General features: G+C 55.8%; 9 protein-coding genes across 9 annotated transcripts; 3 read left to right on the forward strand and 6 right to left on the reverse strand.

The window, feature by feature from the left end:
• Positions 1 to 28: 28 nt before the first annotated feature.
• Positions 29 to 1,948, reverse strand: GLOTRDRAFT_57268 (uncharacterized protein). Its single transcript, XM_007864862.1, has 5 exons — positions 1,775 to 1,948; positions 1,642 to 1,719; positions 1,548 to 1,591; positions 972 to 1,498; positions 29 to 901 (listed from the first exon to the last, which is right to left on the reverse strand). Exons 1-5 carry the CDS (start codon positions 1,779 to 1,781, stop codon positions 400 to 402), a joined length of 1,158 nt encoding a protein of 385 aa, XP_007863053.1. The 5' UTR covers positions 1,782 to 1,948; the 3' UTR covers positions 29 to 399.
• A 109-nt stretch (positions 1,949 to 2,057) lies between these two features.
• GLOTRDRAFT_57271 (heat shock protein HSS1) lies at positions 2,058 to 4,502 on the reverse strand. Its single transcript, XM_007864863.1, has 6 exons — positions 4,395 to 4,502; positions 4,181 to 4,330; positions 3,979 to 4,123; positions 3,509 to 3,920; positions 2,625 to 3,449; positions 2,058 to 2,565 (listed from the first exon to the last, which is right to left on the reverse strand). The coding sequence occupies exons 1-6, from the start codon at positions 4,433 to 4,435 to the stop codon at positions 2,183 to 2,185; spliced, it is 1,956 nt and encodes a 651-aa protein (XP_007863054.1). The 5' UTR covers positions 4,436 to 4,502; the 3' UTR covers positions 2,058 to 2,182.
• A 322-nt stretch (positions 4,503 to 4,824) lies between these two features.
• On the reverse strand, positions 4,825 to 7,754 carry GLOTRDRAFT_57277 (protein phosphatase 2A regulatory B subunit). Its single transcript, XM_007864864.1, has 9 exons — positions 7,641 to 7,754; positions 7,376 to 7,581; positions 7,038 to 7,312; positions 6,780 to 6,976; positions 5,870 to 6,726; positions 5,716 to 5,817; positions 5,398 to 5,656; positions 5,263 to 5,344; positions 4,825 to 5,208 (listed from the first exon to the last, which is right to left on the reverse strand). Exons 1-9 carry the CDS (start codon positions 7,668 to 7,670, stop codon positions 5,126 to 5,128), a joined length of 2,091 nt encoding a protein of 696 aa, XP_007863055.1. The 5' UTR covers positions 7,671 to 7,754; the 3' UTR covers positions 4,825 to 5,125.
• Positions 7,755 to 8,343: 589 nt separating this feature from the next.
• GLOTRDRAFT_37518 (uncharacterized protein) lies at positions 8,344 to 11,066 on the reverse strand (the record flags this gene model as incomplete). The annotated part of the gene is made up of 17 exons (XM_007864786.1): positions 8,344 to 8,417; positions 8,477 to 8,527; positions 8,576 to 8,811; positions 8,862 to 8,880; positions 8,931 to 9,101; positions 9,195 to 9,235; positions 9,298 to 9,355; positions 9,412 to 9,494; positions 9,728 to 9,753; positions 9,808 to 9,875; positions 9,935 to 10,067; positions 10,123 to 10,134; positions 10,253 to 10,379; positions 10,436 to 10,458; positions 10,509 to 10,579; positions 10,638 to 10,709; positions 10,763 to 11,066. Coding segments are annotated over 17 exons (1,569 nt in total), but the record flags the coding sequence as incomplete, so codon positions are not given.
• A 960-nt stretch (positions 11,067 to 12,026) lies between these two features.
• On the reverse strand, positions 12,027 to 13,164 carry GLOTRDRAFT_104268 (arad-like aldolase/epimerase; the record flags this gene model as incomplete). Its single annotated transcript, XM_007865366.1, has 6 exons — positions 12,027 to 12,296; positions 12,375 to 12,461; positions 12,517 to 12,759; positions 12,809 to 12,847; positions 12,916 to 12,962; positions 13,029 to 13,164. 6 exons carry the CDS (start codon positions 13,162 to 13,164, stop codon positions 12,027 to 12,029), a joined length of 822 nt encoding a protein of 273 aa, XP_007863557.1.
• A 323-nt stretch (positions 13,165 to 13,487) lies between these two features.
• Positions 13,488 to 17,277, forward strand: GLOTRDRAFT_72712 (uncharacterized protein). Its single transcript, XM_007865367.1, has 6 exons — positions 13,488 to 13,820; positions 13,890 to 14,001; positions 14,053 to 14,145; positions 14,207 to 14,475; positions 14,537 to 16,472; positions 16,546 to 17,277. The coding sequence occupies exons 1-6, from the start codon at positions 13,564 to 13,566 to the stop codon at positions 16,945 to 16,947; spliced, it is 3,069 nt and encodes a 1,022-aa protein (XP_007863558.1). The 5' UTR covers positions 13,488 to 13,563; the 3' UTR covers positions 16,948 to 17,277.
• Positions 17,278 to 17,326: 49 nt separating this feature from the next.
• GLOTRDRAFT_24482 (uncharacterized protein) lies at positions 17,327 to 18,905 on the reverse strand (the record flags this gene model as incomplete). The annotated part of the gene is made up of 6 exons (XM_007864618.1): positions 17,327 to 17,578; positions 17,646 to 17,838; positions 17,890 to 17,960; positions 18,011 to 18,068; positions 18,133 to 18,381; positions 18,586 to 18,905. Coding segments are annotated over 6 exons (1,143 nt in total), but the record flags the coding sequence as incomplete, so codon positions are not given.
• Positions 18,906 to 19,974: 1,069 nt separating this feature from the next.
• Positions 19,975 to 21,477, forward strand: GLOTRDRAFT_110156 (actin depolymerizing protein). Its single transcript, XM_007865368.1, has 5 exons — positions 19,975 to 20,113; positions 20,164 to 20,342; positions 20,396 to 20,725; positions 20,778 to 20,871; positions 20,917 to 21,477. Exons 1-5 carry the CDS (start codon positions 20,008 to 20,010, stop codon positions 21,237 to 21,239), a joined length of 1,032 nt encoding a protein of 343 aa, XP_007863559.1. The 5' UTR covers positions 19,975 to 20,007; the 3' UTR covers positions 21,240 to 21,477.
• Positions 21,478 to 21,601: 124 nt separating this feature from the next.
• On the forward strand, positions 21,602 to 23,881 carry GLOTRDRAFT_72721 (3-oxoacid CoA-transferase). Its single transcript, XM_007865369.1, has 9 exons — positions 21,602 to 21,808; positions 21,874 to 21,897; positions 21,970 to 22,059; positions 22,115 to 22,169; positions 22,230 to 22,556; positions 22,613 to 22,673; positions 22,725 to 23,139; positions 23,198 to 23,320; positions 23,380 to 23,881. Exons 1-9 carry the CDS (start codon positions 21,652 to 21,654, stop codon positions 23,667 to 23,669), a joined length of 1,542 nt encoding a protein of 513 aa, XP_007863560.1. The 5' UTR covers positions 21,602 to 21,651; the 3' UTR covers positions 23,670 to 23,881.
• Positions 23,882 to 24,065: the final 184 nt, after the last annotated feature.

The raw sequence follows: 24,065 nt of genomic DNA on the forward strand, positions 1-24,065 counted from the left end.
CGGGACATCGTATCGAGCCCAGAGAACGCTCTGTTTGTCTCTAAAGAGTTCTGGCCATGAGAAGCCGTCAACATAGATTGCTTCACAACCACTAAACACGATGGAAGCCAAAGGAAAAACAGAAAAACTATTCTGACACACAATCGCTGCGTAAGCCCCCAAGCTGATGTACATGGGTAAAGGAGTGCAAAGGAAAATGAAAGGAAACCGGACGTATCCTCTTATATTTACAGGCCCAATGAGCAATCAGGTTCACGACGCCAGGCCGGGAATTCAAGAAAGCCTCGGCGACGTCATCAAGTCCTGAACAGAGTTCTGCCTTGCTCTCCAATAGAAAGCAAATTGAAGTCCTGCTAGCTATCTGCTCATGTACAGACGCAGAGGCTGCAAGCCTGACGATTAGAATCTGCCGCCTTGACCAGGAACGGGTTGGCGCATCTGCGGAGGCGGAGGAGACCTAAACCCTTGCGGAGCTGGCATGCCAGGCCCTGGCATACCCATCGGCGGCCCGGGCCTTGGCTGACCAGCGCCTGGTCCGTATCCTTGCGGAGGGAATCCGCCAGGGCCTGGTGGAGGAGCACCGTTGGGTCCTGGCGGCGGGTATCCTCTGCCAAAGCCCCCTGGAGGAGGCGGGCCACCGGGCCCTGGGGGAGGTCCGCGCATACTCGCGCCAGGGGCAGGGCCCGGGAAGCCGCCTGGGGGTGCGGGGCCCGCGGGGCCTGGTGGGCCGCGCTGCTGCTGGGGAGGCGGGGGACCCTGGTTCGGCGGGACTTGGCCTTGGGGAGGACGGGCACCCGGGTCACGGAGGGTGACGGGCACGGGCTGCCGGCCGTGGAGGGTGGGCGTGGATGCTGAGGGAGAGGGTCCCCCTGACTTCTCTGCCGCTTTAATAATCTCATCGCTTTGGGGCAAGAGCAAGCGTTAGAGACTGCAACGGTTGATCTCGCCAAGCAAAGCCTAGAGGAACTCACTCGAGCAGGTTGAGCGCAGCGCAAAGGACTACCCATTCCACACAGTCCTCGTTGCCTTCGCCAAGTGTCTGCCACACCGCCTTCTCCTCGGGCGTCTTGCCAGTGATGCTGATTCTCGTCCCTCCTCCGTTAGGCCCGGGCGGGTTCTTCTGGATCTTCCCAAACTCGATACGCTTCGGGGGTATGTTATGACCAGCATATGCAAAATAGAACATGCTCCAGAATCCAGCATTGGGGTTGGGTTTGCTGATTTGGAACAAGGGGAGGTCGGGCGAGTCGGGAGAGGGGAGGGAGAGCTTGTAGATAGGAGATATCACGCCAGTATTGGCTATGGTCCACTTGAGATTGCGAGACGCTTCGCAGCGCACGACACGCGGTTGTGATGCAGAGGCATGAGATGAAGACGAATGACCAGGGTCAGAAGCAGACGCTTTCGTGTTGGTCGGTGCTCCGGGACGGGGAGGGAAGAGCTTGGCGACACAAAGGTCGCCTTGCGGAGACGGAGTGAGCAGATAGTTTTCGGTGTTCTACTGGCACGTTCAGATAGAAGTTGAAGACGAGATACGCTGTACTCACGTAGTTTGTGTGCAGGTACGAATACAGGATATTCTGAGGTTGACCTGGGCGATCCATGAGCCGAGAGCTTCCGGAGCAAACAGGACTTACCTACCATGCGGCGTGACTATCAAGGTAGGTAAATGGTTGGGTATAGGCGGATGAGTGGGAGACGTGTACACGGCGTAAATCGCTGCAACTGCAGTGAGCAACGGACCGAAGCCGGCGAATCACCGGCCCAAACTCACCAGCCATGCTGCAACAAAGTCCTTACAAAGAGTAGTAAAACAGAGGAAATGAGAAACAAGTAGAAGGGAGAGCTAGCAGGCGGGAGTCAGGCAGGGGGTCGGCAGCGTTGCTAGTAGGATGCGGGCTGAAATGGACGCCTTCGGAGAAAGATCCGGGATATGCTGCTACACGCGACTACCATATTTATCCCCGTATACACGCTGCTGCGCTCGATCCTTACTCGTTGCTATAAATTCCCCATGTCATAGTCAACAGTCAAGACAACACGATCACACAACATAATGCAGAGAAAAAAAGAAATGAAGTGCGTTTAATCAGTGCGTATTGTACATGCGGTCATTATTTTGGTCATGTCCGGAAAGCGCGAAAATACAATACATTCATGCAGAGCAAATGACGAACACCCCTTAGTCGACCTCCTCAACGCTGGGACCATCCTCACCACCAGGTGCGCCGCCGGGGAAGCCACCAGGAGCAGCACCGCCAGGGAAGCCTCCAGCGCCGCCAGGGAAGCCACCCGCCGCACCTGCACCTGCGTACAGCTTCTGCATGATCGGGTTGGCGACGGCCTCGAGCTCCTTCTGCTTCTCCTCATACTCCTCCTTCGATGCTTCTTGTGAAGCGTCGAGCCATGAGATCGTCTCGTTGACGGCCGACTCGAGCTTGCTCTTGTCCGCGGCATCGAATTTGTCAGCCAGCTTCTCGTCGGTCAACGAATTGCGCAAGTTGTAAGAGTATGACTCGAGAGCATTCTTGGCCGTGATACGAGCAGCTGCCGCCTCGTCCTCAGCTAGAACCACATTCAGTCAGTATCGAATCTTCCACTGTCGAGTACGAGATTCAACTTACCCTTGTACTTCTCGGCCTCGCTGACCATACGCTCGATCTCCTCCTTCGACAACCGTCCCTTGTCGTTGGTGATCGTGATGCGGTTCGACTTGCCGGTCGTCTTGTCGGAGGCAGAGACGTTAAGGATACCGTTGGCATCGATGTCGAAGGTGACCTCGATCTGAGGAACACCACGAGGTGCAGGAGGAATGCCAGACAGCTCGAACTTGCCAAGCAGGTTGTTATCCTTCGTCCGCGCACGCTCACCCTCGTACACCTGGATAAGCACACCAGGCTGGTTGTCAGAGTATGTCGAGAAGATTTCGGACTTCTTCGTCGGCACAGTGGTGTTACGCTTGATAAGAGGAGTCATGACACCACCAGCAGTCTCGATACCCAGGGACAACGGAGCGACATCAAGGAGGAGCAGGTCTTGCGTCTTCTCCGAGGTGTCACCCGAAAGGATGGCAGCCTGAACAGCAGCACCGTATGCGACGGCCTCGTCGGGGTTGATGCTCTTGTTGGGCTCCTTACCGTTGAAGAAGTCCGACACGAGCTTGACGATACGAGGGATACGGGTCGAACCACCGACCAAAACGATTTCGTGGACGTTAGACTTGTCGATCTTCGCATCCCGAAGAACCTTCTCGACAGGGTCAAGTGTGCTGCGGAAGAGGTCCTGGCACAGCTCCTCAAACCGTGCACGGGTGATGGAGGTGTAGAAGTCGATACCCTCGTACAGGGAGTCGATCTCGATGGAAGTCTGCGTGGCGGACGACAGAGTGCGCTTGGCACGCTCGCAAGCCGTCCGTAGACGACGGAGAGCACGAGGGTTCGAGGAGAGATCTGTGTGGTCATAGTCAGTATGATATTCAATAACTGATCTCGCCACTGTCAACACTTACCCTTCTTGTTCTTCCGCTTGAACTCCTGCACGAAGTGGTTGACGAGACGGTTATCGAAGTCCTCACCACCCAAGTGAGTGTCACCAGCGGTAGCCTTGACCTCGAAGATACCCTCCTCAATGGTCAAGAGGGACACATCAAAGGTTCCTCCACCCAGATCGAAGATGAGAACGTTCTTCTCACCAACTGTCTTCTTGTCGAGACCGTAGGCGATGGCGGCTGCGGTGGGCTCATTGATGATACGGAGAACGTTCAAGCCAGCAATGACACCGGCATCCTTTGTGGCCTGACGTTGCGAGTCGTTGAAGTAGGCAGGTACGGTGACGACAGCGTCCTTGACGGTCGTACCGAGGTACGACTCAGCGGTCTCCTTCATCTTCGTCAGGACCATGGAGGAAATCTCTTCGGGTGACTGTGAAAACAGTGGTCAGTCTCCGGTCCCCGTTGCTCGACACATCAAGGACGCTTACGAATTCCTTAGTCTCCCCACGGTACTGCACAGAGATGTAGGGCTTGCCACCCTTGTCGAAGACCTTGAAGGGGAAGTGCTTGATATCGGACTGAACCTCAGCGTCGGCGAACTTGCGGCCAATTAACCGCTTGGCGTCGAAGACACTGCATGATGAATGTCAGTATATTGAACAGATCATTAAACATCCACAAAGTACTCACGTGTTGTGGGGGTTCATCGCTACCTGGTTCTTCGCAGCATCACCGATTAACCGCTCTGACTCGGTGAAGGCGACATATGAGGGCGTTGTTCGGTTACCCTGGTCGTTGGCGATAATCTCAACACGATCATTTTGCCAGACACCGACGCAGCTGGTGGATAATTTCCGACTCAGTACAACTTTCAAAGCAGTCAAGATCGCACAGATCTACTCACGAGTAGGTCGTGCCCAAGTCGATTCCAACAGCTTTTGACATGATTATTGCGCTCGATAAACTCTAGAGGTTTTAGAGTAGTCGTATGCGAGTCGTAGAGAATTATCAAACTGCAGAACGACGCTTGCTGGCCCGCCATATTTTATACACTTGAAAAGCGAATGTTCCAGGAGGTTCTTTCCTTCTCCATTACCTTACGTAAGTCATACATCATTGCAAAACCGCTCATCTTTCTCTCAGCCACCTGTGGCGGGAGAACCTTGGAATCGCCTGGTATGTTCGCATTCCTGCGGGCTGTGGTGCGGAATATTGCTGCTCAGTACTTGCGAACAGTCCGGAATGTGTACGCAACATCTACAATGATCCTGTGGCTTCAGAAGTAACCAGTATTTTTCAAAACGGTTGGTCTCAGTAGTACCGTAAGCGTAGTAAACCCAGCAAGGGAAAATGGATATCGGATGTTAGCAGATTATACAGTAGGTGCTACACTGAAAATGCAATGCACGGATCACAAAGGAGTGCAGAGAATCGATTCCACTGAAAGGCAGACATCGCCGCTACTTGGGAGGGGAACATAGTTACAAACGAACCATTGGAACAGAGAAAAAAAAGAGGGCCTGCCAACCGAAGCAGAAATGGATATATGTATAGCGATGTGCGCAGTGCGGCATAAAACAAAGGTCCGTGTGGCACTGTCACAAAGAGACACACCACCTCTGCGGAGAACATCGCTCAGGCTTCAGCCGCCTGTGGGCCGCCTAACGAGTCGTCCAGACTGCGGTGATTTTGCAGGTCACGCAAAACGGTAGGGTCGACTACAGAGCAGAATTCAGTCATGCATGCTATAGGTCTGATAACTCGGAGTTTACCTGGGAGGACACTCTTGCGGCGGACGTGAGGCCCCGTAGGCGACGTCGGTGAGTGCTCGAGGCCTACTTCTGGAAAGGATCGCTATGAACAGCGCGCTCAGGTAACGTGCATACGTGCTCTGGCATCCCACTTACATCCACCCCAGGGTCTGCCATTGGCACCCTTTCAATCCCACTCTCGTCAAGCTCATTTGGCATATCCCCGTCAATCGTGACAGCATTCAACTCCATCGTCAAATTGATAATATCAGAATCATCGATGGCTGGAGGTGGAGGGGGGGGCTCAGGCTCGTTTTCCATGAACCCTTCGGGTAGCTTGCCGTGAGCGTTTTGAATGGCTTTCTCGCGCAGCTTCTTCCACGCTTCATACTGAGCAATTGCGTGTTGCCGCTCCCTGTGTCACGTAACACGCCGTCAGTATCTAGATACTCTTAAAGCTAGAACGGAACATACTCCATTTTACGCTGCTTGTATTGATGCATCGTCTCATCAAAGAGGTCAGGATTAACTTCCATGAAGAATTTCAATGCATTGTACACCATGCCGTGTATTGTCCTGGCTTCACGGTCAGGAAGAACATGAACGGATGTCGATAATGTGTGCGCACCGGTTCCAATGTGACCTAGAGTTCTGATACAAGGCGGGGAACACGATGGGCAATATCACAGAGAGATTATCGCTCATCAGGTTCACGATATACTCGTTGTGCCAGTATGACAAAGCACGTTCGGCCACTTGGAAATGCTGGCTATTGATACATCTCGCAATCTGAGTGAAGAGGGGTACCATGACCTTCTGAAATTCGGCAGGATCGATGACGTCCAAAATCTCGTCCACCTCGGTCAGGAACATCACCTCCTTCGGAGAATTCACTTTCGGCCAATACTTCAACAGTCCGAGAATAACATCTTCCGCTAAGGAAGAGTCTTTCTCAAGGAACTGAACCACACAATATGCGAGCTGGGGATGATACAGCGATAGACTCTTCACTTTGTGCAAAGGGATGAGGACCTTGAGCAAGAACGTCTTGTGTTCATCCTTCAATGGCAATGCGAAACCATTGATGATCGACCCCAGGATCTCCAACAGTTCTGCGATGCCGTTGTGTCGCTCCGTCTCGTAGATGAAGTGGAAAAAGACATTGTTGATGGATCGCCGAATGAAGGCTCGCAAGTTCAGGAACTTGCCATAGATACGATGCAGGGTGGTCTTGAGGAAGTCCCGCTCCCGAGGATCTTCGGAGTCGAATAATTCAAGGAGATTTAGCACGAAAGACTGGTCGATGTAGCGTTTCGCGACGTTAGTGTTGAAGTCCGGGCTTTCGACGAAGCGCAGGAAGAATTCATAGACAAATTGCAGGTGGGGCCAAGCCAGTTCCAGCACGGGTTCATCCTCTTCAGGGTCAAAAGCATCTCCGGTCGGATTTACAGGAGGTGGTATCGAGCGAAAAAGGTTGGTAGCAAACTGGACACAAAACAATTAAGGGAGTTTATGACGGACATGCGCGATGAACCAACCATGTTGACAACCTCGGGGTATATGTTTTCGGTAATGACACCTCGCTGGGTGGTGATGTATTCCAGCATTTCGTGCAGGGTTTGCGCCTTAATCTGTTTACCCTTTAGCTCTGAGCTGGCATCGTTGAAGTCGAACAGGACATTGCATTGGTGGATCTTCTTGATGAAGAGTTGCATTCTTTCATTAGGCGGGGTCTCTAGACCATCGGGTGGTAGATCAACATGAATGCACCACGGCCGTGGATACGACAAACGTACCTGAGAAAGCAGGCAGCCTCTCGATTTCCACCTTCTCTGTCACAACAAAACGACTGCTTCTTTGCTTCCGGGGCGGTTTCCCGACGATAGGGATAGTATCCTTGGGACCAGAGCGTAGACGATTCAGCGTCCCCGCACGAGGTGGTGTTGCCCCTCCTGGGCCAGTGAGTGGTTCCAGTCCTACAGAAGCCCTTTCTGGGGAATTGTGTATGCCGTTACGAGGAGCCGCTTCAGGGTCCGGGCTGACCACTACTATAGGAGGGGCAGCTGCGGCTCTGTCCAACACATCGTACTCATGATTAAGAGCAGGAGGACGAGGAGCAATAACAGATACTGACCGGCTCGATGAGGCACTTTGCGCCGCAGGAGTCAAGTGGCTGTTGATGCTGTTGCTAGAGATATTGTTCAAATTGGTGATTGCGGACGAGCCGTTTGGTGCTGTAGGTTTGGGGGGAGGTGGAGGGGCAGCGGCTGCGCTGCTGCCAGACTTCCCATCCTTACTCTTCGATGAAGTCGTTGAATCTTGTGAGCTTTTCCTGTTGAGCTGTCATTGATCGGCTGTAAGTATACGATCTCCTGCTGGTGCATATCCAAGGAGCTCACCCCGCCGAACGTCTTCTTAAGGCCCTTCATGGCGGATAAGCGTGAAACGTAGCGGGCACGTCGTCTTCAGACTTGCTGCAGATCCCTTAGAACGTACAATCGCACAGAAGAAACCGTTGGCCGCCAGTCGGATCGATGAGTGCACAACCGTAGTGGACGGGAAAGTAGCGCGAACTGGCGTGACAGTTATGTGACGCCTGGCGCAACGAGGCGCGCTCAACGATGGCCTGAGCTATAGCCAACCTCTTCTGGATGAAAATCTATCATCACGGTCTCTGTCCCATTCGGTTATTTTTCGGCAATACTCTACGCGGAGGGCTCTTCACAACCTTTCTGTATGGTACGCTCAAGAATGGGAGAATAGCCTTAGACGTTCGTCTGGCAAGGCGCCTTTAGAACGGTTTGCAGTTGTACTGCTGGGCGACATTTCGCTGATCCAAAATCAACACCGGATCAGAGATATGCCAATAGGTGTCCTGTGATTGACCTTAATAATGGGATAATATGTTTACAGGTGCCGCCCTTAGGGTCGGGGCCGCCATAAGAAAGAAGAGCCGCAACGCTAAGACAAGTCGCAGTAGACCGGCGCGTCATGGATCCTTGGACCTCATACACAAACGATGTACAGTATTCTGTAACCAGAACACAACCGCTTTTGCTTATCCAGGAATCGGTCCATTCTACCCGCGCGGTATCCGTCGTTTCAGACTACAGTTGACTTCAGAACTCCCGCCGCGACGTTCCCACCCGCTACTGGGCGCGTCAGCTTGTTTGCGCCTATACATACAACACCAACATGAGACTAGGCAATAATCTGGCATACGACAAGCCCTTACCCTTCTGTACATTGAACTGCGCGCTGGAGAACCCATCGAGGTTGGCAGTTTCTATGGACTGCGTCAGCGAAACCCGGCCACCGAAAGATGCTCGCGTACTGATATTGTTCATTGCGTAATAAGTCGCATTGATGTTATTGGCGTCGATGGTTAGTGTAAAGAATCCTCGGTAAGAGCCTTCACTCCATTGCAAGTCAGGGTTGGCTGCCACATAGACTTGAGATATCTTGTCTGCTGCTTGCGGGGAGATCCCTGCACCAAATGCCGAGGAAGAGGTAACTGCTGTTCCGGCAAACTCGACCCCAATAGCGCCATCCCCGGTATTAGGGTTGTACCTTGCATGCTCTTTTAACAGGTGAGTCTCTCGGATCAGCCTCCAACTTACGTGGTCGTATCATTCGGGACTTGTCAGGTACGGTTAATCCAGCCATTACGAGTGGAACATGTCACTCACTCGCCAGATCGGAGACCCAGTTTGCATGACTATCTCCTGACAGGATGATTGTATTCGTGATATGATTGTTGTACAGATAGTCCAAGACACGCATTCGATTCGCGCGGTAACCGTCCCAAGCGTCCTTAAGTGGATTAACGCAATAAAGGCGATGAATGAAAGTCAGCTTATCTGCTTTGAGGGTAGGCACTAACCAGATCAACTGTTCAACAGAAACATTCCATTATTACATGCCGGGTCATGGAGAAGGTACACAACACGCACAGGTACCAGATTCGTTTAGTTGCGAAAACACGATTTGCTGACTGGGGAGCGAAGGTTCAAGTTATTTCTGACGTGAGGCTTCCCGTCGAGGGTCCGGACGTACCCAATGATTCGCCAAACGGCACCTCGCGCCTGCGACTCGGACAGAGAACTGTAAAACCCTGGAGGAAGAGTTCACTCTGGACCGTCCCGGACACTGGGCGTTCGGGAAACTTACAATTTTCTTGTTCGAATCCCATGATTGAGCGATTCGGATACGAAGAGATGGTATTGACATCTGTAATCTGCCTTACACAAGTGCTCATATACATGGTGGCTTAGGACTCACATTCTGTGAAAGATCTCATGGCTTGCTAAACCTCTGTCGCCATGAACGACTCACCAGTATTGAAGTATAGCTGCATCTGTTATTCAGTATTATTCAGAGAATGCTCAGGCAGGTTACTTACATCAGTAATATCTCGATCATATTGGCCTTGGTGAGTTTCACTCATTAGCAGAATATCATCATCGAAGATATTGCCGTGGCTAACTTACGGGTATCTAGCATCGTTAGATCCTGTCCATTCGCAGTCAGTGAGCTCGTACTCGCGCATAAAACAATCAGCCCTACCAGGAGCTTTCCGATCTGGAAGTTGCGCCATATTCGTAATTTGTCGTCTGCTACTACCTGCCGGATAGCTATGGCACAAGCGCTATGAGAGGACGGGCGAAAGCTCGACAATGCCGGATATACTCACGGATCCATTCATGGTATGCTCGGACAGCAGCGAGCTTTCTGTCCGTGAAGCATGCACCAGAAGGCGAGAAGCTGCATCCTACTGTCGTATCATTCGAATCCGCCGTCCCGGCCTTCCACGCTTGGTCGGCGACCTTAGTGTTGGTGAGTGGCCTCAATGGTGAGCACTAATTATGAAGATGAGCTGACCTCATGGTCATCCTGCGCAGAAATCGAGATTTAACCACTTGACGCCCGTTTGAACGTAGAGCCTGACTCACCCTTCCGCGGCGATATCAGTGAAAGCTATACATGCAGCACTGAGTCTGACCTACCAGACTGTTATCCACGGGGAATACTGATGGGCATAAATGAGACTGGTGTCTGTGCGATATTGGCCTAGGCGCTGACGATAGTCGAAGATAGTCGCCAACTCTCTGCCCAAGGTCTGTCGGCCAATCGAGGCCCTGCAAAGAGCAAACTCGGCATTGTGGCTCCAAGGAAAGAAGGAAGCTGTAAATACCCGTTCCCTAGAGACTCGTAGATCTGAATGAATTGTCAGCGCCATAGATGGATGGTAGGTGGCCATCACTGACATAATCACCCAGGTGGATGAAGATATCTGCCGAGGTATTATGCGCAGCATATCCGTATGCATTGAAATAACCTCAAGGGATATCGCACTCTTTTCAGTCGGATGTCATCCGGGCTCGACACCGACTTACCGTCCTGCCATCTAGAGCATGAGAACACCGCCAAGGTTAACGGTTTGCCGCCGTTGACGTCCTCCGCGGGGGCTACGACGGTTAAATTAGGTGAGCATGCCACAGGTTAGAGAATGTAGACATACTATCAGGGTCCGGCAGGGTCCTGGTCGCTCCTACGGGGCTCACCGTAACGGCATTAGTGCAATCAGCGAATTGGTACCAGTATCGAGTATCAGCTTTCAATCCCGTAGCTTCAACTTTGACGGTCCAGTCGACATCGTAAGAGGTGAATGCTTCTCCAGAATTGATCACCGACCCAGACAGTCGCGGGTTGTCGAAGACTTTATAGGAGACACAGATCGGAACATCGACGTCTGGTCCCGGGTTCGCAGTCGATACAGGAGCAGCACGGGTCCACAGTAGAACAGATGTGTCAAACGGATCTCCCTACAGTACGCGATGCTCCAGAACAACAGCAGCGGGTCGTGTGTTTGATTAGTACTTACACTGGCAACTATCAGGTTTCTTCAGTCTACTGCCGTAAACGCAATATCAGGTATTACCTACCGTTGTGGGTGAAGTTGACTCCACCGCTCCAGACGAATGGTGCCTACAGCCAGTCATTCAAAAGCGTCCTTGTCACAAAGAAGTAACCCCTAAATTAGGGTCCTCACATTGCTGAAGTCGCCACCATAGAAGGTAGGATAATGCTCGTCGCTGAAGCCGCTGGAGCTCTCTACCTGTCTCTTTGCATGCCGGACCTGACGTTCGTGGATCTCGCGAGTATCATGACCGAACTTTTTAAGATGCGGATTATTACGATCCATCAAGTGACTTCTGAGTAGCCAAGGCGTCCCACCTGCGGATGTTCGAAGAAGGGAGAACGGTACACCAAGTTGCGGTCCAAAAGTTGAGTACCCACAACTGCTGGTATCAGCAGCAGGATGCTGGCGATTAGATGCATCGCGTTGGCCTGGTAGTATCGTCACAGCTGTGTCCTTTTATAAGGCAAAGATGGTCAGAGCGCTGTCGCGCAATTTACGGCACTCACATTCACTGCCTGGTTTCGCGGTCCGGCTGGCCAATTATAACGGTTGTACTTACGCCTGACCCGAGTGCAAGCCTGTCGAGAGACGCACGTTCGTCCAGCAGGCACAAGAAGATTTCCCAACGAGAGGTATCCCGATTACATGCGTGTATAGAGTACCGGCGAGATGGTCGGCCTTTCGGATATAACGGCAGACAGACCGTTTGTGGTTGAAGAAGTTGGATTGCACTCAACATCCACTGCTTCCCCGGGTGATAGACGGAATAATCATTGTGACTGACGAACGTTTCAAGAGAGAACCAACACGATATTCTTACACTTTGCATCACATGCGTAGCAGACAGTTCCAAACCAGACGCTCATTCAACCTTTGCTTGGAATTTAAACTTTACGCCCTCGGTAGCTTCCAGCAGAGCGAACTCGGGCTGGGCAGCGAACCAGCCTACCCGGCCGTTACCAGTCTTCTTCCAGGTGTCGTAGGCCTGTTCTTCGGGTATCTTGAGGGTATCTTGTCCCCTGCCAGCGGCAGCAGCGTCTGCCAGCAGCTGCACCTGGCAGCACCTTTCTAAAGACATGTAGAAGCTGACGGTCGCTTCTATCGAGTCGGTAGCGACGAGAAGGCCGTGGTTCTATGGGTAGTTATTAATTATTTGGACCTGAGATGCGGAAAGTCGAACACACCTGCAGAAGGACATATTAGGACCTACCTTCTTATTGCCCAAAGCGGTTGCAATATGCGCGCCCTCCTCCTTGTCCAACACGAGACCGTTGAACTGCGTATATACGGCATGGTCCTGTGGCTCTTTAGTAGCTGTAATGGCCAGGCTAGCATCGTACCTGTACACCTACATTATAGAAGGCGCAGCTGTCTTGGGTGATTATGTCGAGCTCTTTACCCAGGGCGCAGTATGCTCTTCCATAGATGGAGTGAGTGTGGGCTGCACACATAACATCCGGTCTCCTATGGATCGCGGAATGGATCATGAAAGCGGCTTCATTGAGTATCCTGTTTGGCCCTGACTCGTCGAGGACGTTGCCATCGTGGTCGACCAGTAGCAAGTCTGACGGCTGGATTTGCTTGAAGTGCACTCCCTGCGCATCCTAAGCAGCATGCTCCACCAAAGGATAGTCCATTCCTTACATAGGGATTCACCCAGAAGCAGTCTGGTTTGATGGGGTCCTTCGATGAGCTCGGATGTCAGCACCGCGTACATGCAGCATACGTCATTGCGCTACGCTCGCACATACCCTTACGGTAATATGCCCAGCGATCCCCTCATCGTAGCCCTGCTTACCTGTGATACCAGAACACTTGACATCAACGAAGGTCCCATATCAAACATAAGATAGGCACTGCTGACCGAAGATGCGGAAGGCTTGCGCTAGCCGGAACTTTAGAAATTCTCTTTCGTCGACTTTGGAAGAGAACGCAGGAGGTTTGGGCCACGCCGACTTGGACAAACCCCCCGAGTCTTGTTGTGCAGAGGTAGCGGTCATGCTGGTTGTAGATGCACGAGACTGAGCGCATACGACATGCTGGCTTATATCGAGAAGTGTAGCGCCCTACGGCTCCCCGTCCTTACGTGCCCGATTTACTGACTGTATCATGAGGACAAGTTCTATCAGCACCGAAACATAGTTGCAAGCTTGACAGTCTTCTGCCACTGGAGTTGTGAGAGTCACTCGATCGGCAACTGCTCAGTTGGCAGGATGGTGAGATGTCTGCTTGCTATTGTTTCCGCCAGTGCACGTGGACAGTGCTTCGTTCCCAAGCGAGCGTTCCCTTGGTGTTCTTGCTTTGGCAAGTGAATTGGTACGGCTGTGGGTTGATTGTATGCGCTGCTGGGCTCGTCTGTTTTATTGCGCCTCTTTCTCTGCCCGGACGTCCTCCAACTAATGCCTGGCCATCATGCGGAACGTTCCCCTGTTCGTCGTACCTCGCCGCATCCGAGCAGGAACGGGAAGACCTCGCCCTGGCCTTCGACATCCCTGAACCATGTTCACATCACCGACGCGCTACTGAGGTCTCCCGATGATGGTGTTACATTGGACTTGTCCCACAAGGGATTGACGGACATTGGAGAGTCGGGGGTCGAGGAGCTCGCCACGATCGGTAGGGAGGATCTGGTGGAGGACGAGAGTTCTATCCAGAGGTATGTACGCCTCTGGGATCCCTCTCGAGACACATTCTCACCGCGAGATATCCTTCCCCGCATGTGCAGAATAACACTGGGGCATAATCATCTGACAACCCTTCCTATGGCGTTTGCACTGCTGTCTCGGTTACGGTACCTCAATTTGAAGTCCAACAATATCATCGTTTTCCCTGACGTCGTATGTTATGGATGCTCTCTGTTCCAAGGCTGGAATAACACCTCCACATAGCTCACTGTTATGCCGTCACTGGAAATCCTGGATATAGGCAGGAACAAGATCAAGCGATTCCCCTCCCAGCCTGGTTCTCTAGTCAATCTGAAGGTTCGTTCATCTAGACTGTGGTTGCACGTGCACGGCAATACCAACGCTAGGTGTCCATTAGGTCTTTTCTATATCCCGGAACAAAATCACTAGGCTACCTACCTACTTCAAGGAGTTCCATCGCTTGACCTTGTTCCAAATTGACCACAATCCGATAGAATGGCCTCCGCGAGATATCATGGAGAATGGCGGTGGTGCAGATGGCTCACAGGAAATGAAGGATTGGATCCGCGGCATACAGAAATGGATAGAAGACAATACGACGTTTCCCGACGACCGTAAGTCGTCGATTCTCGGCGAATACGTCGACAGTCCGGCGCATGAACCAAGGTAAGAATGCTTGGGCCCCGGACTTTGTTAGAGCATATTAATCAATAACCTATCCTCCCAGTGATGAGCCCGCCGACACTCGGTTTCGTTTCCCAGTTAGAAACCAGAGCTTTGACTCGGGGATCGCGCCGCACTTGCGCTCTTTCTCTATTGAATCCGATGTGTCAATCAACTCTGACATCAACCGAGTGCAGAATGGCCTGCGTGCTTCAGACATACCTTCTCCCATTGGTCCGCCACGGCTATACACGAATCCTAATAGTTCATTTCCTGGTTTAGGCGCAGCTACGTCTCTGCCTTCAAGATCACCTGATCGGTATCTACCCACGCCCGAGGAGTCTGTCGCGTCAGCCGACGAGGATTTGACACAAGCATCGCAACAGCATGGGCGAAATGCTTCTTTTGCGAGCAGCACGCGGAAGCCCACTCGCCCGCTTCTCTTGACGAAGAAGAGTTTGCCTGACCTGCGCACCGCAAAGGTCCAGTTCGGACCTGGCAGGAGAGAGACCGGCTTGACCGAGCCCGCCATTCGAGATAGCGGGGTCATACCCGCAGACTTCCATCAGCCATCCCCAGTGTCGTCAAGACAGGATTCCAGTTCGTCAGAGGACACCGCCGCGAGATCGAAAGGCGCACGCCCGTCACCCTTTGCTGCCAGTACTCCCATCACATCGTCCCCGACGGCATTGGAGCGGCCGATACCGTCCATGGATATTGAACGCAACTCGTATTTCCGCCGATTATCAACCTTGCCGTCGTCGACCATTTCGAAGACCATCCCCGACTCGCTACTGTCTTTAGTGGACGCCGTTCGCGGGATACTGTTTGCCCTGTCTCAGATATACCAGACGCTCCAGCACTACACAGTTTATGCCATCGACGATCGGCTCTCCTCCGTCCTGACGAAAGTGCTTGACCCTGCGAGTACTTACCTGACTCAGCTGATCAATGCCCTAGACCGCTTCGACTCGATGAGTCGGAGGCACCTGCCACATCCATCCGTGTGCAGGACTGTTGTCGAGAGCTGCAAGGACAACGTGGCAGTTTTCGGCAAGGCGGTGAGCGTATTGGCGCTGCAGCTCAAAGTCTTGGCTACGGGGGACGATGTGCGATATACTCGGCAAATGTTACTCACTCTTTACGGAGCAACTGCAGAAATCTCGAATGCGTGGCAGTCTATAGTTCCGCACATTGCTGCTGTTGAGCCGCTGCTTCGGGACCATCGACCACCTCCGGCTTCGAAGGGACAAGGATCAACTTGGTCTACTATGCCGTCTGTATCCGAGAGCGCCGAGGAGGAACCGTCAACGGCCTCTCCGCTCACGTATTCGCTCTTCAGCCCAGGCACAACGGCGTACCCGTTGATGCGCTCGCACTCAGCTCAGCCGCCTAACAAGGTCCTGATCAATCGCCGCCACGCGGGGTCCTTCAGTTCTCGGGACGTGGAAGTGGGGAAGACTTTACCTTCGTATGTTGAGCCGCTGCATAGGGCGACGGGTGTTATCAGGGGTGGCCCGTTGGAATCGCCTGTATCACGAACGGGCCTGCGTTCGGCGACTGGCTCGCCCGCGTTACCGTCTCCGCCTATTCTACATCAGCCCATAGCGTCGTCGTCGAGGATAGACCCTTATGCAAGAGCGCGAGATGCTCACTCGAGGCAAACATCTCTGTCGTCCCTGAAGACGTCTTCAAATCAACCGTCTCCGCGAACCACTTCGAGGCCGCCGCTGCTGGACATACCAACGAATTCAACGACGCTCGTCGACAAGGAAGCGCTAGACGCTATGACTACGGCGGTGGAAGCTGCGCCGGTTGTATGGGAGATGATAGACGAAATTCTGAACGACAGCGGCGACGAGCGCGAGGATCTTCGAGAGACACTTGCAAAGGCTGAAGCTGTCACGATCAGTTTGAGGGATAACATCCGATTAGTACAGGAGAACGACCCGGTAGCCGACAGAAAGACCCTGCGAGAGGACGCACACGTGTTCGTGAAGGTATTTGATCTTTCTCTTGGAAGATCATATCAATATGTCTGACTTGCTGCCCACTTGCGCGCCTCGTGGTTAGACCGTTGTACAGTTATCAAATGCTATCAAGAGTTATGGGGAAGGCCACCCTGTGTCCCCCAAACTTCGTAGCAGCATGGTCAAATTGACCAATGCTACGGAAGAGTTCGTCATTCTCTTACATGTCTCCTCCTTCTCGCCATCGGCGACGCCGAGACCATTTTCACCCATGGTTCCCAGCCAGCCAAACGGCGCGGGGCTTGCGCCGGAAGATGGCAAGTTGGGTGCTAACCTGTCCAGGAGTCGGAGCGCCCTACCTCCCTCCAGTTCCAAGCTCACACCTTCACCGCGAGATGGGTCGCGCAGCGCGATGGCCCATCAGCAGACATTCAAGCTGCCGAATACCCCCCGGCCAGGCGCCTCGAGGGACCACGACAACGCCGGATCCAGCCTGGGATCATAACGCATAACTTATCCAAGCTAATACCTAATCCATTGATACACCCTACCTAGCCGCCCTCTATCTATCTATCTATCCCCCCGTGTCTAATAGGTCGAGTTCATATAATGCACATCTTATTGGGTCTGTACTGTCACTGCGCGCGCCGTTCGTTCGTTCGTTTACTGGCATATTTATCCTACTTTGCTCTCCACTTGCAATGCTATTCGGTTTGATAGGTCCTCATGCGCAATGCGGCGAGAATCACCCTCCACGGGTCTTCGTTTCATGCGTCAAAAGGTATGATCCGAACAAATGCGATGATATGCTACATCTCTCCCTCTGTCCAGAGTCAACGCTAGCTGCTCGGGATGCCCCCCGCGTTCCCCGACCGCCCGCCCGCGGCGAGCATGCGCTCGATCTCCGCGCGGATCTCGCGCAGGTTGAGCTTGAGCGTGCGCGCGTCCTCGAACTTGCGGCGCGCGAGCGCCTCCGCGACGAACGTCTCCAGCAGCGCCTCCTGCTCGAGCAGCGGCTGCAGCCGCCGCGCGAGCGCCGAGTCCGGGTCGACCGCGGGCGCGTCGCGCTCGGACACGGGCGAGCTGGCGCCCGTCGACGTGGCGGACTCGGGTTTGTGCCTCGGGCGGGAGAGGGACTTGCGTGCAAGTCGGTGAGTTGGTTGGTCGATTAGTGTGAGAGAAGGGAGCGGGGAGCGCGCGCACCTGGAGAGGCAGCATGTGCTGCTGCAGGAAGAGGTTCGCGCGCGCGGACACGGCGGCCTGCACGCGCTCCTGCGAGCTGCCCTTGGCGCAGGGCAGCTTGCGGATGCGCTTCGCGAGCGCGTCGTACTGCGCGAAGCTGTCGAGCAGGTGCCTGCGGATCGCGGACGCCTCCTTCGTCGGCTGCTCGTCGTTGCTGGCGGGGCGTGAGCGGCGGCGAGGCATGTCAGGGTGGGTACGGACGCACCTGAGGGTGACGAGGAGCTCTTGGAATTGCGGGAGCGTCTCCTCGATGTCTTTTTCCAGCGAGATGAACGCCTGTCGAACGATAAATCAATCATAAGCTCCCCGTACGACCTACGCCTCACCTCGTACAGCCTCGCAAACACCGGCACCTGCCTAACCTCCTGCTGGTACTGCTGCTGCCTGCATCCACACCGATCAGCACCCCTCCCTCCCCACCCACCAAACCAAGCAAACGCTCACTCACATCAACACCGGCCGACACTCCCTGCAAATCCTTACGCCCTTCAGAAACTTCTCCGCCTCGTCCATCCCCTGCCCCGCGCCCGCGGTCCTCCGGCGCACGCCATAGTCGACGCCCTCGCCGACCTCCTCGATGCGGCCGTCGCTCACGACGAAGAGCAGCGAGCAGGGCGGCGCGCGCGGGAGCGAGCAGACGACGCGCCCGCAGAGGCGGCAGTGGTGTTTGCGGTTGGTCAGCGGGTGGAAGGAGGTTCTAGGTGGGGTGGGGTGAGTGGGAGGGGGAGGGGGAAGAGGGGGGAGAGGGGGGAGCGTACGAGCAGAGCGGGCAGGCGGAGACTTCCGCGTCGTCCTGCCAGGGCGTGATCTTCTGCTCCGCGGCTACAACCAGTAAACAGACGCGCGCAGACTTTGATATTAACCCATGCGCAGGCCAACCCCGAATGCAGCGAAGGAGAACGCACCTCGGATGTCCGTCTTCCCGCCGTGCGCCTGCGCCTGGCCCTGCACGACGCCCTTCCACAGCTCGCCCGCGGCCATCCTGCGCAGGTCCGTCAAATCCAGATCAAAGAACGACGACGCGCGCTTCGCGGGCAGCGGGCGCTTGTCCTCCTCCTTGCCCTTGTCACGAGCTGGCGGGGGAAAGTGCAGCTGGATGAGCTTCTCGAGGCGGCGCGCGAGGCGGGTGCGCTCGATGCGGCCTGCGGCGCGCGCGGCGGTGCGCAGCTGGAGGAACTCGTCCGTGCGCGGGCGGTAGACGCCTTTGGGCTGGAAGCCGGGGCGGTAGAGCGCGGCGGGGCGCGGGGAGGGGGTCGGCGTGGGCGGGGCAGGGGTGGAACGCGGGGTGTACGCGGCGGGGACGGGTTGGGGTTGGGGAGGGACGGCGGGCGAGGAGGTGCGGGAGGCGGTAGAGGAGAGAGCGGGGGAGGGCGCGTGGGGCGGGAGGGAGGTCGAGCGCGGTGGGGGCGTGAGGTCGACGGAGTGCTCCGCTGGACGTGATGGGACGGGGTGCCGGAGCGCCTCGGCGGGGGGGATCGGGAGCAGGACGCGGTCGTTCTGCGGCGTCGGGGGCGCGGTGTCCGGCTGGGACGCGCAGGACGGCGTGCGGGAGTGGGAGGGCGTGGAGGTGGCGCCGGGGCGGAGGGGCGAGGAGGGGAGCGGGGAGCGGGAGTTGGCGGGGCGGAGGGGGAGGCGGCGGAAGGTCGAGGATTTGCGGGTCGTCGGCGCGGGCTTGGGCGGGACGGGCGATGCTGTGGAAGGACCTGCGACGGGCGCCTCTGACGGTTCTTTGATGGCGGGGATTGGCGCGGGGACGGGAGATGGCGGCGTGGCGGGCGGAGACGACAAGGGCGAGGAAGCGTCGCTGCCGCCGTTGGCAGGCGAGGCTGCTTGTGACACAGTACCGTTTCCGTTCATAGCACCGGCTGTCGTTGTCGTGGGCGAAGGGGGCTGCGCGTCGGGCGTGGCGGCGACTGCGCCGACGTCGGACGCAGACGGTGCACCATTGTCACTGCCGTTGGCTGCCTGAGCGTCTGTCCAGTTGGGCACGACCGGGGCGCTGGCGGTGAGGAGACTGGTCGGGCGGGACCGGGGCGGGGGCGGGGACGCGGGGTTGGCGAGCTGGGGATTGGAGGACGCGCGGGCGAGCTGGGGATTGGAGGACGCGCGGGCGTGCTGGCGCTTGGACTAGCGGGGATGAGACAGAGCGACAGACTCGGGCGTGTGACAGACCTTGTAGGCGGCGTACGGCACTGCGGGCGGGTCCATGGTTCTAGTCGAGAGCAAAGGCAGTCTTTGACAGTCTTTGAAAGCCAGTCTACGCAAGAGTGCTACGTCTGCCACCGGTCCGGGCCCTTCCGCCATCTCTTCAGCCTCACCCGCCATGTCCGCAACGTCTGGGATCGGCGTCTCCCCCGACCTCCGCGACGTCTTCGCCGCCGCCCTCGACTCCAACTCCGTCCGCTTCATCAAGGTCTCCATCCACAACGGTCGCCCCTCTCCTCCTCCTTATCCGCACTCATCTCACCTCCCCTTCCAGAGACCCTCGTCCACGATCTCTCCTTTGCTGTCGCCAACTCCCTGCAAGACGACCTGCCCGTCCTCCACGACGCCCTCGACGACAACACGCCCGCGTACGTCCTCGCCAGGCTCGACGACCCGCCCACCGACTGGCTCGCCATCTTCTACGTCCCCGACTCCGCCAAAGTCCGGGACAAGGTCCGTGCCCTCCACTACACTGCCCTCCCCCTCTCCCCCTCACAGCTATCTAGATGCTCTACGCCTCCTCCCGCAACGCCCTCACCAAATCCCTCGGCTCCGCCCACTTTACCGACTCCCTCTTCGCCACCTCCAAGGCCGACCTCACCCCCGAGGCCTACGCCGCCCACAAGCGCCACCAGGCCGCGCCCCAGCCCATGAGCGCCCGCGAGAAGGAGATGGCCGACATCAGGGCCGCCGAGCGCGAGGGCGGCGTGCCCTACCGCGGCAGCCAGGTCCGGCAGAACGTCATGGGCACCGGCGTGGGCTTGAATTGGGGCCCGGAGGTGGAGGAGGCGGTCAAGGGGTTGGGCGACGGCGACGGGAGTTGGTTGGTTGTTCTCGTGAGGCATCTACGCTTCGCTGAAGGACTCGTGCTGAATCGGACCACCGCAGACGATCGACCCCGCGACGGAGACACTCCTCCTATCTAGCTCGTCCGAGAAATCCGTGCACGAGCTGTCCACCGCCCTCCCTACATCGGAGCCATGTACGTCCCCATCCCCCCGTCTCGCATCTATCTAACCCCCCGCAGGCTACGCCTTCTTCGCCTACCCCCACCCCTCCGCGCGCACGATCGTCTTCATCTACTCCTGCCCCTCCGCCTCGCCCATCAAGCACCGCATGCTCTACTCCTCCGGCTCGTCGGGCGTGTACGCCGCCGCGAAATCCCTGCTCGCGTCGTCCCAGTCGCAGGTGGCGGGGCGGAAGGTCGAGACGAGCGACCCCGCGGAGCTGACGGAGGGGTATTTGGAGAGCGAGCTGGGCTTGGGCGACGGGGAGCAGAAGGCGGCGCCGGCTGCTGTGGGCTCAGGAGGAGGGTTTGCGAGGCCGAAGGGGCCCGGGAGGAGGAGATGAGGACAAGAGGTACAAGAGAATGTGTACGATGGAAGAATCGACGACTTGTATAATTTCGTGGATCTCGGGACCTGTTGGTATACTGAACGCCAGTCTCTGCGCTACAAACGTTCTCTCTCGGCGTCTTTCCTCTCATAGCATTCAAGCTTCGGTACAATGTCCATCTATCGCGCTACGCATGATACACTGATCACTTCCCGCCACCGATTCCGAAAACGTCGAATCCATTTCCTGATCCGGACGCACGCTCTGTGGCACGCGAGCGGGCGCGCCGTCCCCGCCTCATCAGGTGCCCAACTGCTAGAACATATATGCCGCGCGCTGCTATAACATAAGAACTCGACTGCCCTCGTCCGGTTCTCGGGTCGCCGCCGACACTGCACTACGTACTTACCCCTCGCTGTCCCCAATTATGCTGAGGAGACAGACCGCAGTGCTGAGGGTCGTCGCGGGGAGGAGGTACTACGCGAGCGCCGTCGAGGCTGCTGTGCCGAAGAAGAAGAAGGTGTGGGACAGCGCGGAGGAGGCGGTGGGGGACGTCAAGGCGGGGGATATGATCCTCAGCGGAGGTGCGTGGTCTGAGCTTAGAGTGTTCTGTGCTGGTGCTCATGCCTGGTTCGTACCATGTATGTAGGCTTCGGGCTGTGCGGGACGCCTGGTGAGCGTGTACTTTACTTTGTCTCTGCGTGTGTGGTGCATTAGGGAGGGTGCTGATGCTCGGGGGGTGTAGATACCCTCATCGGGGCGCTGGCGAAGAGGCCCGAGGTGAAGATGTTGACGGCCGTGTCTAACAACGCCGGGTCGGGCGAGCTGGGTCTCGGTATGCGTCTCGTACCAGCAGCTACACGAAATGTGGTTAACTAACAGGGACCCAGGCAAGCTCCTGCAGTCCGGGCAAATAGACAAGATGATCGCGTCCTACATCGGCGGGTGCGCCCCCACCCCTTCCTCCCCGTAACCCACAACAGCAACTGACACGCTCTGACATAGAAACAAAGTCTTCGAATCCATGTACCTCAAAGGCCAGATCTCGCTGGAGCTCGTCCCGCAGGGCACGCTCGCGGAGCGCATGCGCGCCGGCGCCGCGGGCATCCCCGCGTTCTACACGCCCACGGGCGCCTCCACCGCCGTCGAGCAGGGCGCGATCCCGCAGCGCTACGCGAGCGGGGGCATGCAGGCGGGGGTGAAGGTCCCCGGGAATCGGAAGGAGAGCAGGGAGTTTGGGGGGCGGCGGTATGTGCTTGAGCCGGCGATTTATGGGGATGTCGCGCTTGTGAGGGCGTGGAAGGTGGATGAGGTGGGGAATTGTGTGTTTAGGTGGGTGGTGGGCTTGCATTGTTTGGGGAGGGACTCAATAATGGTGGGTTTGGCAGGTATACGGCGAATAATTTCAGCACGGTCATGGCGAAGAACGCGAGGCTCACGATCGTCGAGGTACGCTAAGCAGACATTTGATGCGCTCATGTCTGTAACGATGCGCCTCAGGCCGAGAACATCGTCCCCGTGGGCTCGCTCTCCCCGAACGCCATCCACCTGCCGGGCATCTACGTCGACCGCATCGTCCCCGCGACGACGCCAAAGCAGATCGAGATCGAGACCGTCGCGGTGGACACGACGCAGCCGTCCGAAACGCCGAGCAAGAAGGATCTGGCGAAGGACATGCGCCACCGCATCGCGCGGCGGGCGGCGAAGGAGCTCAGGGATGGGTTTTATGTGAATTTGGGGATTGGCATGCCGACGCTCGTGCCGGAGCATTTGGAGCCGGGCGTGAAGGTGTGGCTGCAGAGCGAGAATGGGATTCTCGGGATGGGGCCGTACCCGACCAGGGCTCAGCTGGATGCGGATATTATTAATGCGGGCAAGGAGACCGTTACTCTCTTGCCGGGCGCGTCGGTCTTTGGTATGTGGTCCCCTCAAGTGGTTTGGTTTGTTTGCAGCTGAAGGTTGGTTTTGCCCAGATTCCAGTGAATCCTTTGGTATGATCCGTGGCGGACATATTGATGTTGCTATCCTGGGTGCAATGCAAGTATCGCAGGCTGGTGACATTGCCAACTTTATGATCCCCGGAAAGCTTGTCAAAGGTGCCCTTTGCGCGCGAATAACTTTGCGGCCTGTTTATCTGATCGCAGGCTTTATCCAGGTATCGGAGGTGCCATGGACCTAGTATCCAATCCAGACAGGACCAAGGTTATTGCTGTCCTGGAGCATTGCGCAAAAGATGGTAGCCCGAAGATCCTGAAAGAGTGCGCCTTGCCATTGACAGGAGCTCGGACTGTCAGCCTCATCATCACGGACCTCGCGGTATTTGAGGTGGACCGCAACGCGGGGGAGCTGGAGTTGATTGAGCTTGCGGACGGTGTTACCCTTGACGAGGTCAAGGCTAAGACGGGATGCGAGTTCAAGGTGAGGAGTAACCTGGGGAAGGTCTGATTGTAAGGATACGCACCCGCGCTCGCTACCGTATTCGGCCAGTAGATTCCTTATTCGGCTACTCGCTACTATATTCGGACTCTAAGCTATACGGCTCCTTCGGAGCCTTCGAGTTAATCCTCTTCGCATTCATTTCGTCTCTTCTCGTATTCTTCTATTTTCTGTCTCTATCTCTTCTATTCGGTACATGTAATCTCGTAGTATAAAAGCCCAGCCCATGTACCTCATACCTAAGTCTTTTTCGAACACGAATCTCTTGCTACTCATCCCTGTGAGAGACTCGAACGTTGAAGACTTTCCGTGGTGTCGCTTATCTAATCAGCGACCTCACATTTTTTTGAGTCGTTTTTTCTATTTCTATTCGTGTTTAACGCAGACGGACTGATCACCCGTTTG

The sequence above is a fragment of the Gloeophyllum trabeum genome (assembly GCF_000344685.1).
Source record: "Gloeophyllum trabeum ATCC 11539 unplaced genomic scaffold GLOTRscaffold_00003, whole genome shotgun sequence".
In the NCBI taxonomy this organism is placed as follows: domain Eukaryota; kingdom Fungi; phylum Basidiomycota; class Agaricomycetes; order Gloeophyllales; family Gloeophyllaceae; genus Gloeophyllum; species Gloeophyllum trabeum.

Coding starts and splice junctions, on each gene's coding strand:
- GLOTRDRAFT_72721 (XM_007865369.1), top strand. CDS start 21,652: ATGCTGAGGAGACAGACCGCAGTGCTGAGGGTCGTCGCGGGGAGGAGG. Junction 21,898..21,969: donor CGGGCTGTGCGGGACGCCTG/GTGAGCGTGTAC, acceptor CGGGGGGTGTAG/ATACCCTCATCGGGGCGCTG. Junction 23,140..23,197: donor GCCGGGCGCGTCGGTCTTTG/GTATGTGGTCCC, acceptor GGTTTTGCCCAG/ATTCCAGTGAATCCTTTGGT.
- GLOTRDRAFT_110156 (XM_007865368.1), top strand. CDS start 20,008: ATGTCCGCAACGTCTGGGATCGGCGTCTCCCCCGACCTCCGCGACGTC. Junction 20,343..20,395: donor CCGCCAAAGTCCGGGACAAG/GTCCGTGCCCTC, acceptor ACAGCTATCTAG/ATGCTCTACGCCTCCTCCCG. Junction 20,872..20,916: donor CCTCCCTACATCGGAGCCAT/GTACGTCCCCAT, acceptor AACCCCCCGCAG/GCTACGCCTTCTTCGCCTAC.
- GLOTRDRAFT_57271 (XM_007864863.1), bottom strand. CDS start 4,435: ATGTCAAAAGCTGTTGGAATCGACTTGGGCACGACCTACTC. Junction 3,921..3,978: donor GTGGGGAGACTAAGGAATTC/GTAAGCGTCCTT, acceptor CTGTTTTCACAG/TCACCCGAAGAGATTTCCTC. Junction 3,450..3,508: donor CAAGCGGAAGAACAAGAAGG/GTAAGTGTTGAC, acceptor ATGACCACACAG/ATCTCTCCTCGAACCCTCGT.
- GLOTRDRAFT_72712 (XM_007865367.1), top strand. CDS start 13,564: ATGCCTGGCCATCATGCGGAACGTTCCCCTGTTCGTCGTACCTCGCCG. Junction 13,821..13,889: donor GACGAGAGTTCTATCCAGAG/GTATGTACGCCT, acceptor CCGCATGTGCAG/AATAACACTGGGGCATAATC. Junction 14,476..14,536: donor AGTCCGGCGCATGAACCAAG/GTAAGAATGCTT, acceptor CTATCCTCCCAG/TGATGAGCCCGCCGACACTC.
- GLOTRDRAFT_57277 (XM_007864864.1), bottom strand. CDS start 7,670: ATGAAGGGCCTTAAGAAGACGTTCGGCGGG. Junction 7,582..7,640: donor TTAAGAAGACGTTCGGCGGG/GTGAGCTCCTTG, acceptor GATCAATGACAG/CTCAACAGGAAAAGCTCACA. Junction 6,977..7,037: donor GAGGCTGCCTGCTTTCTCAG/GTACGTTTGTCG, acceptor CCGATGGTCTAG/AGACCCCGCCTAATGAAAGA.
- GLOTRDRAFT_57268 (XM_007864862.1), bottom strand. Junction 1,499..1,547: donor CGTACCTGCACACAAACTAC/GTGAGTACAGCG, acceptor ACGTGCCAGTAG/AACACCGAAAACTATCTGCT. Junction 902..971: donor GCTGCGCTCAACCTGCTCGA/GTGAGTTCCTCT, acceptor CTTGCCCCAAAG/CGATGAGATTATTAAAGCGG.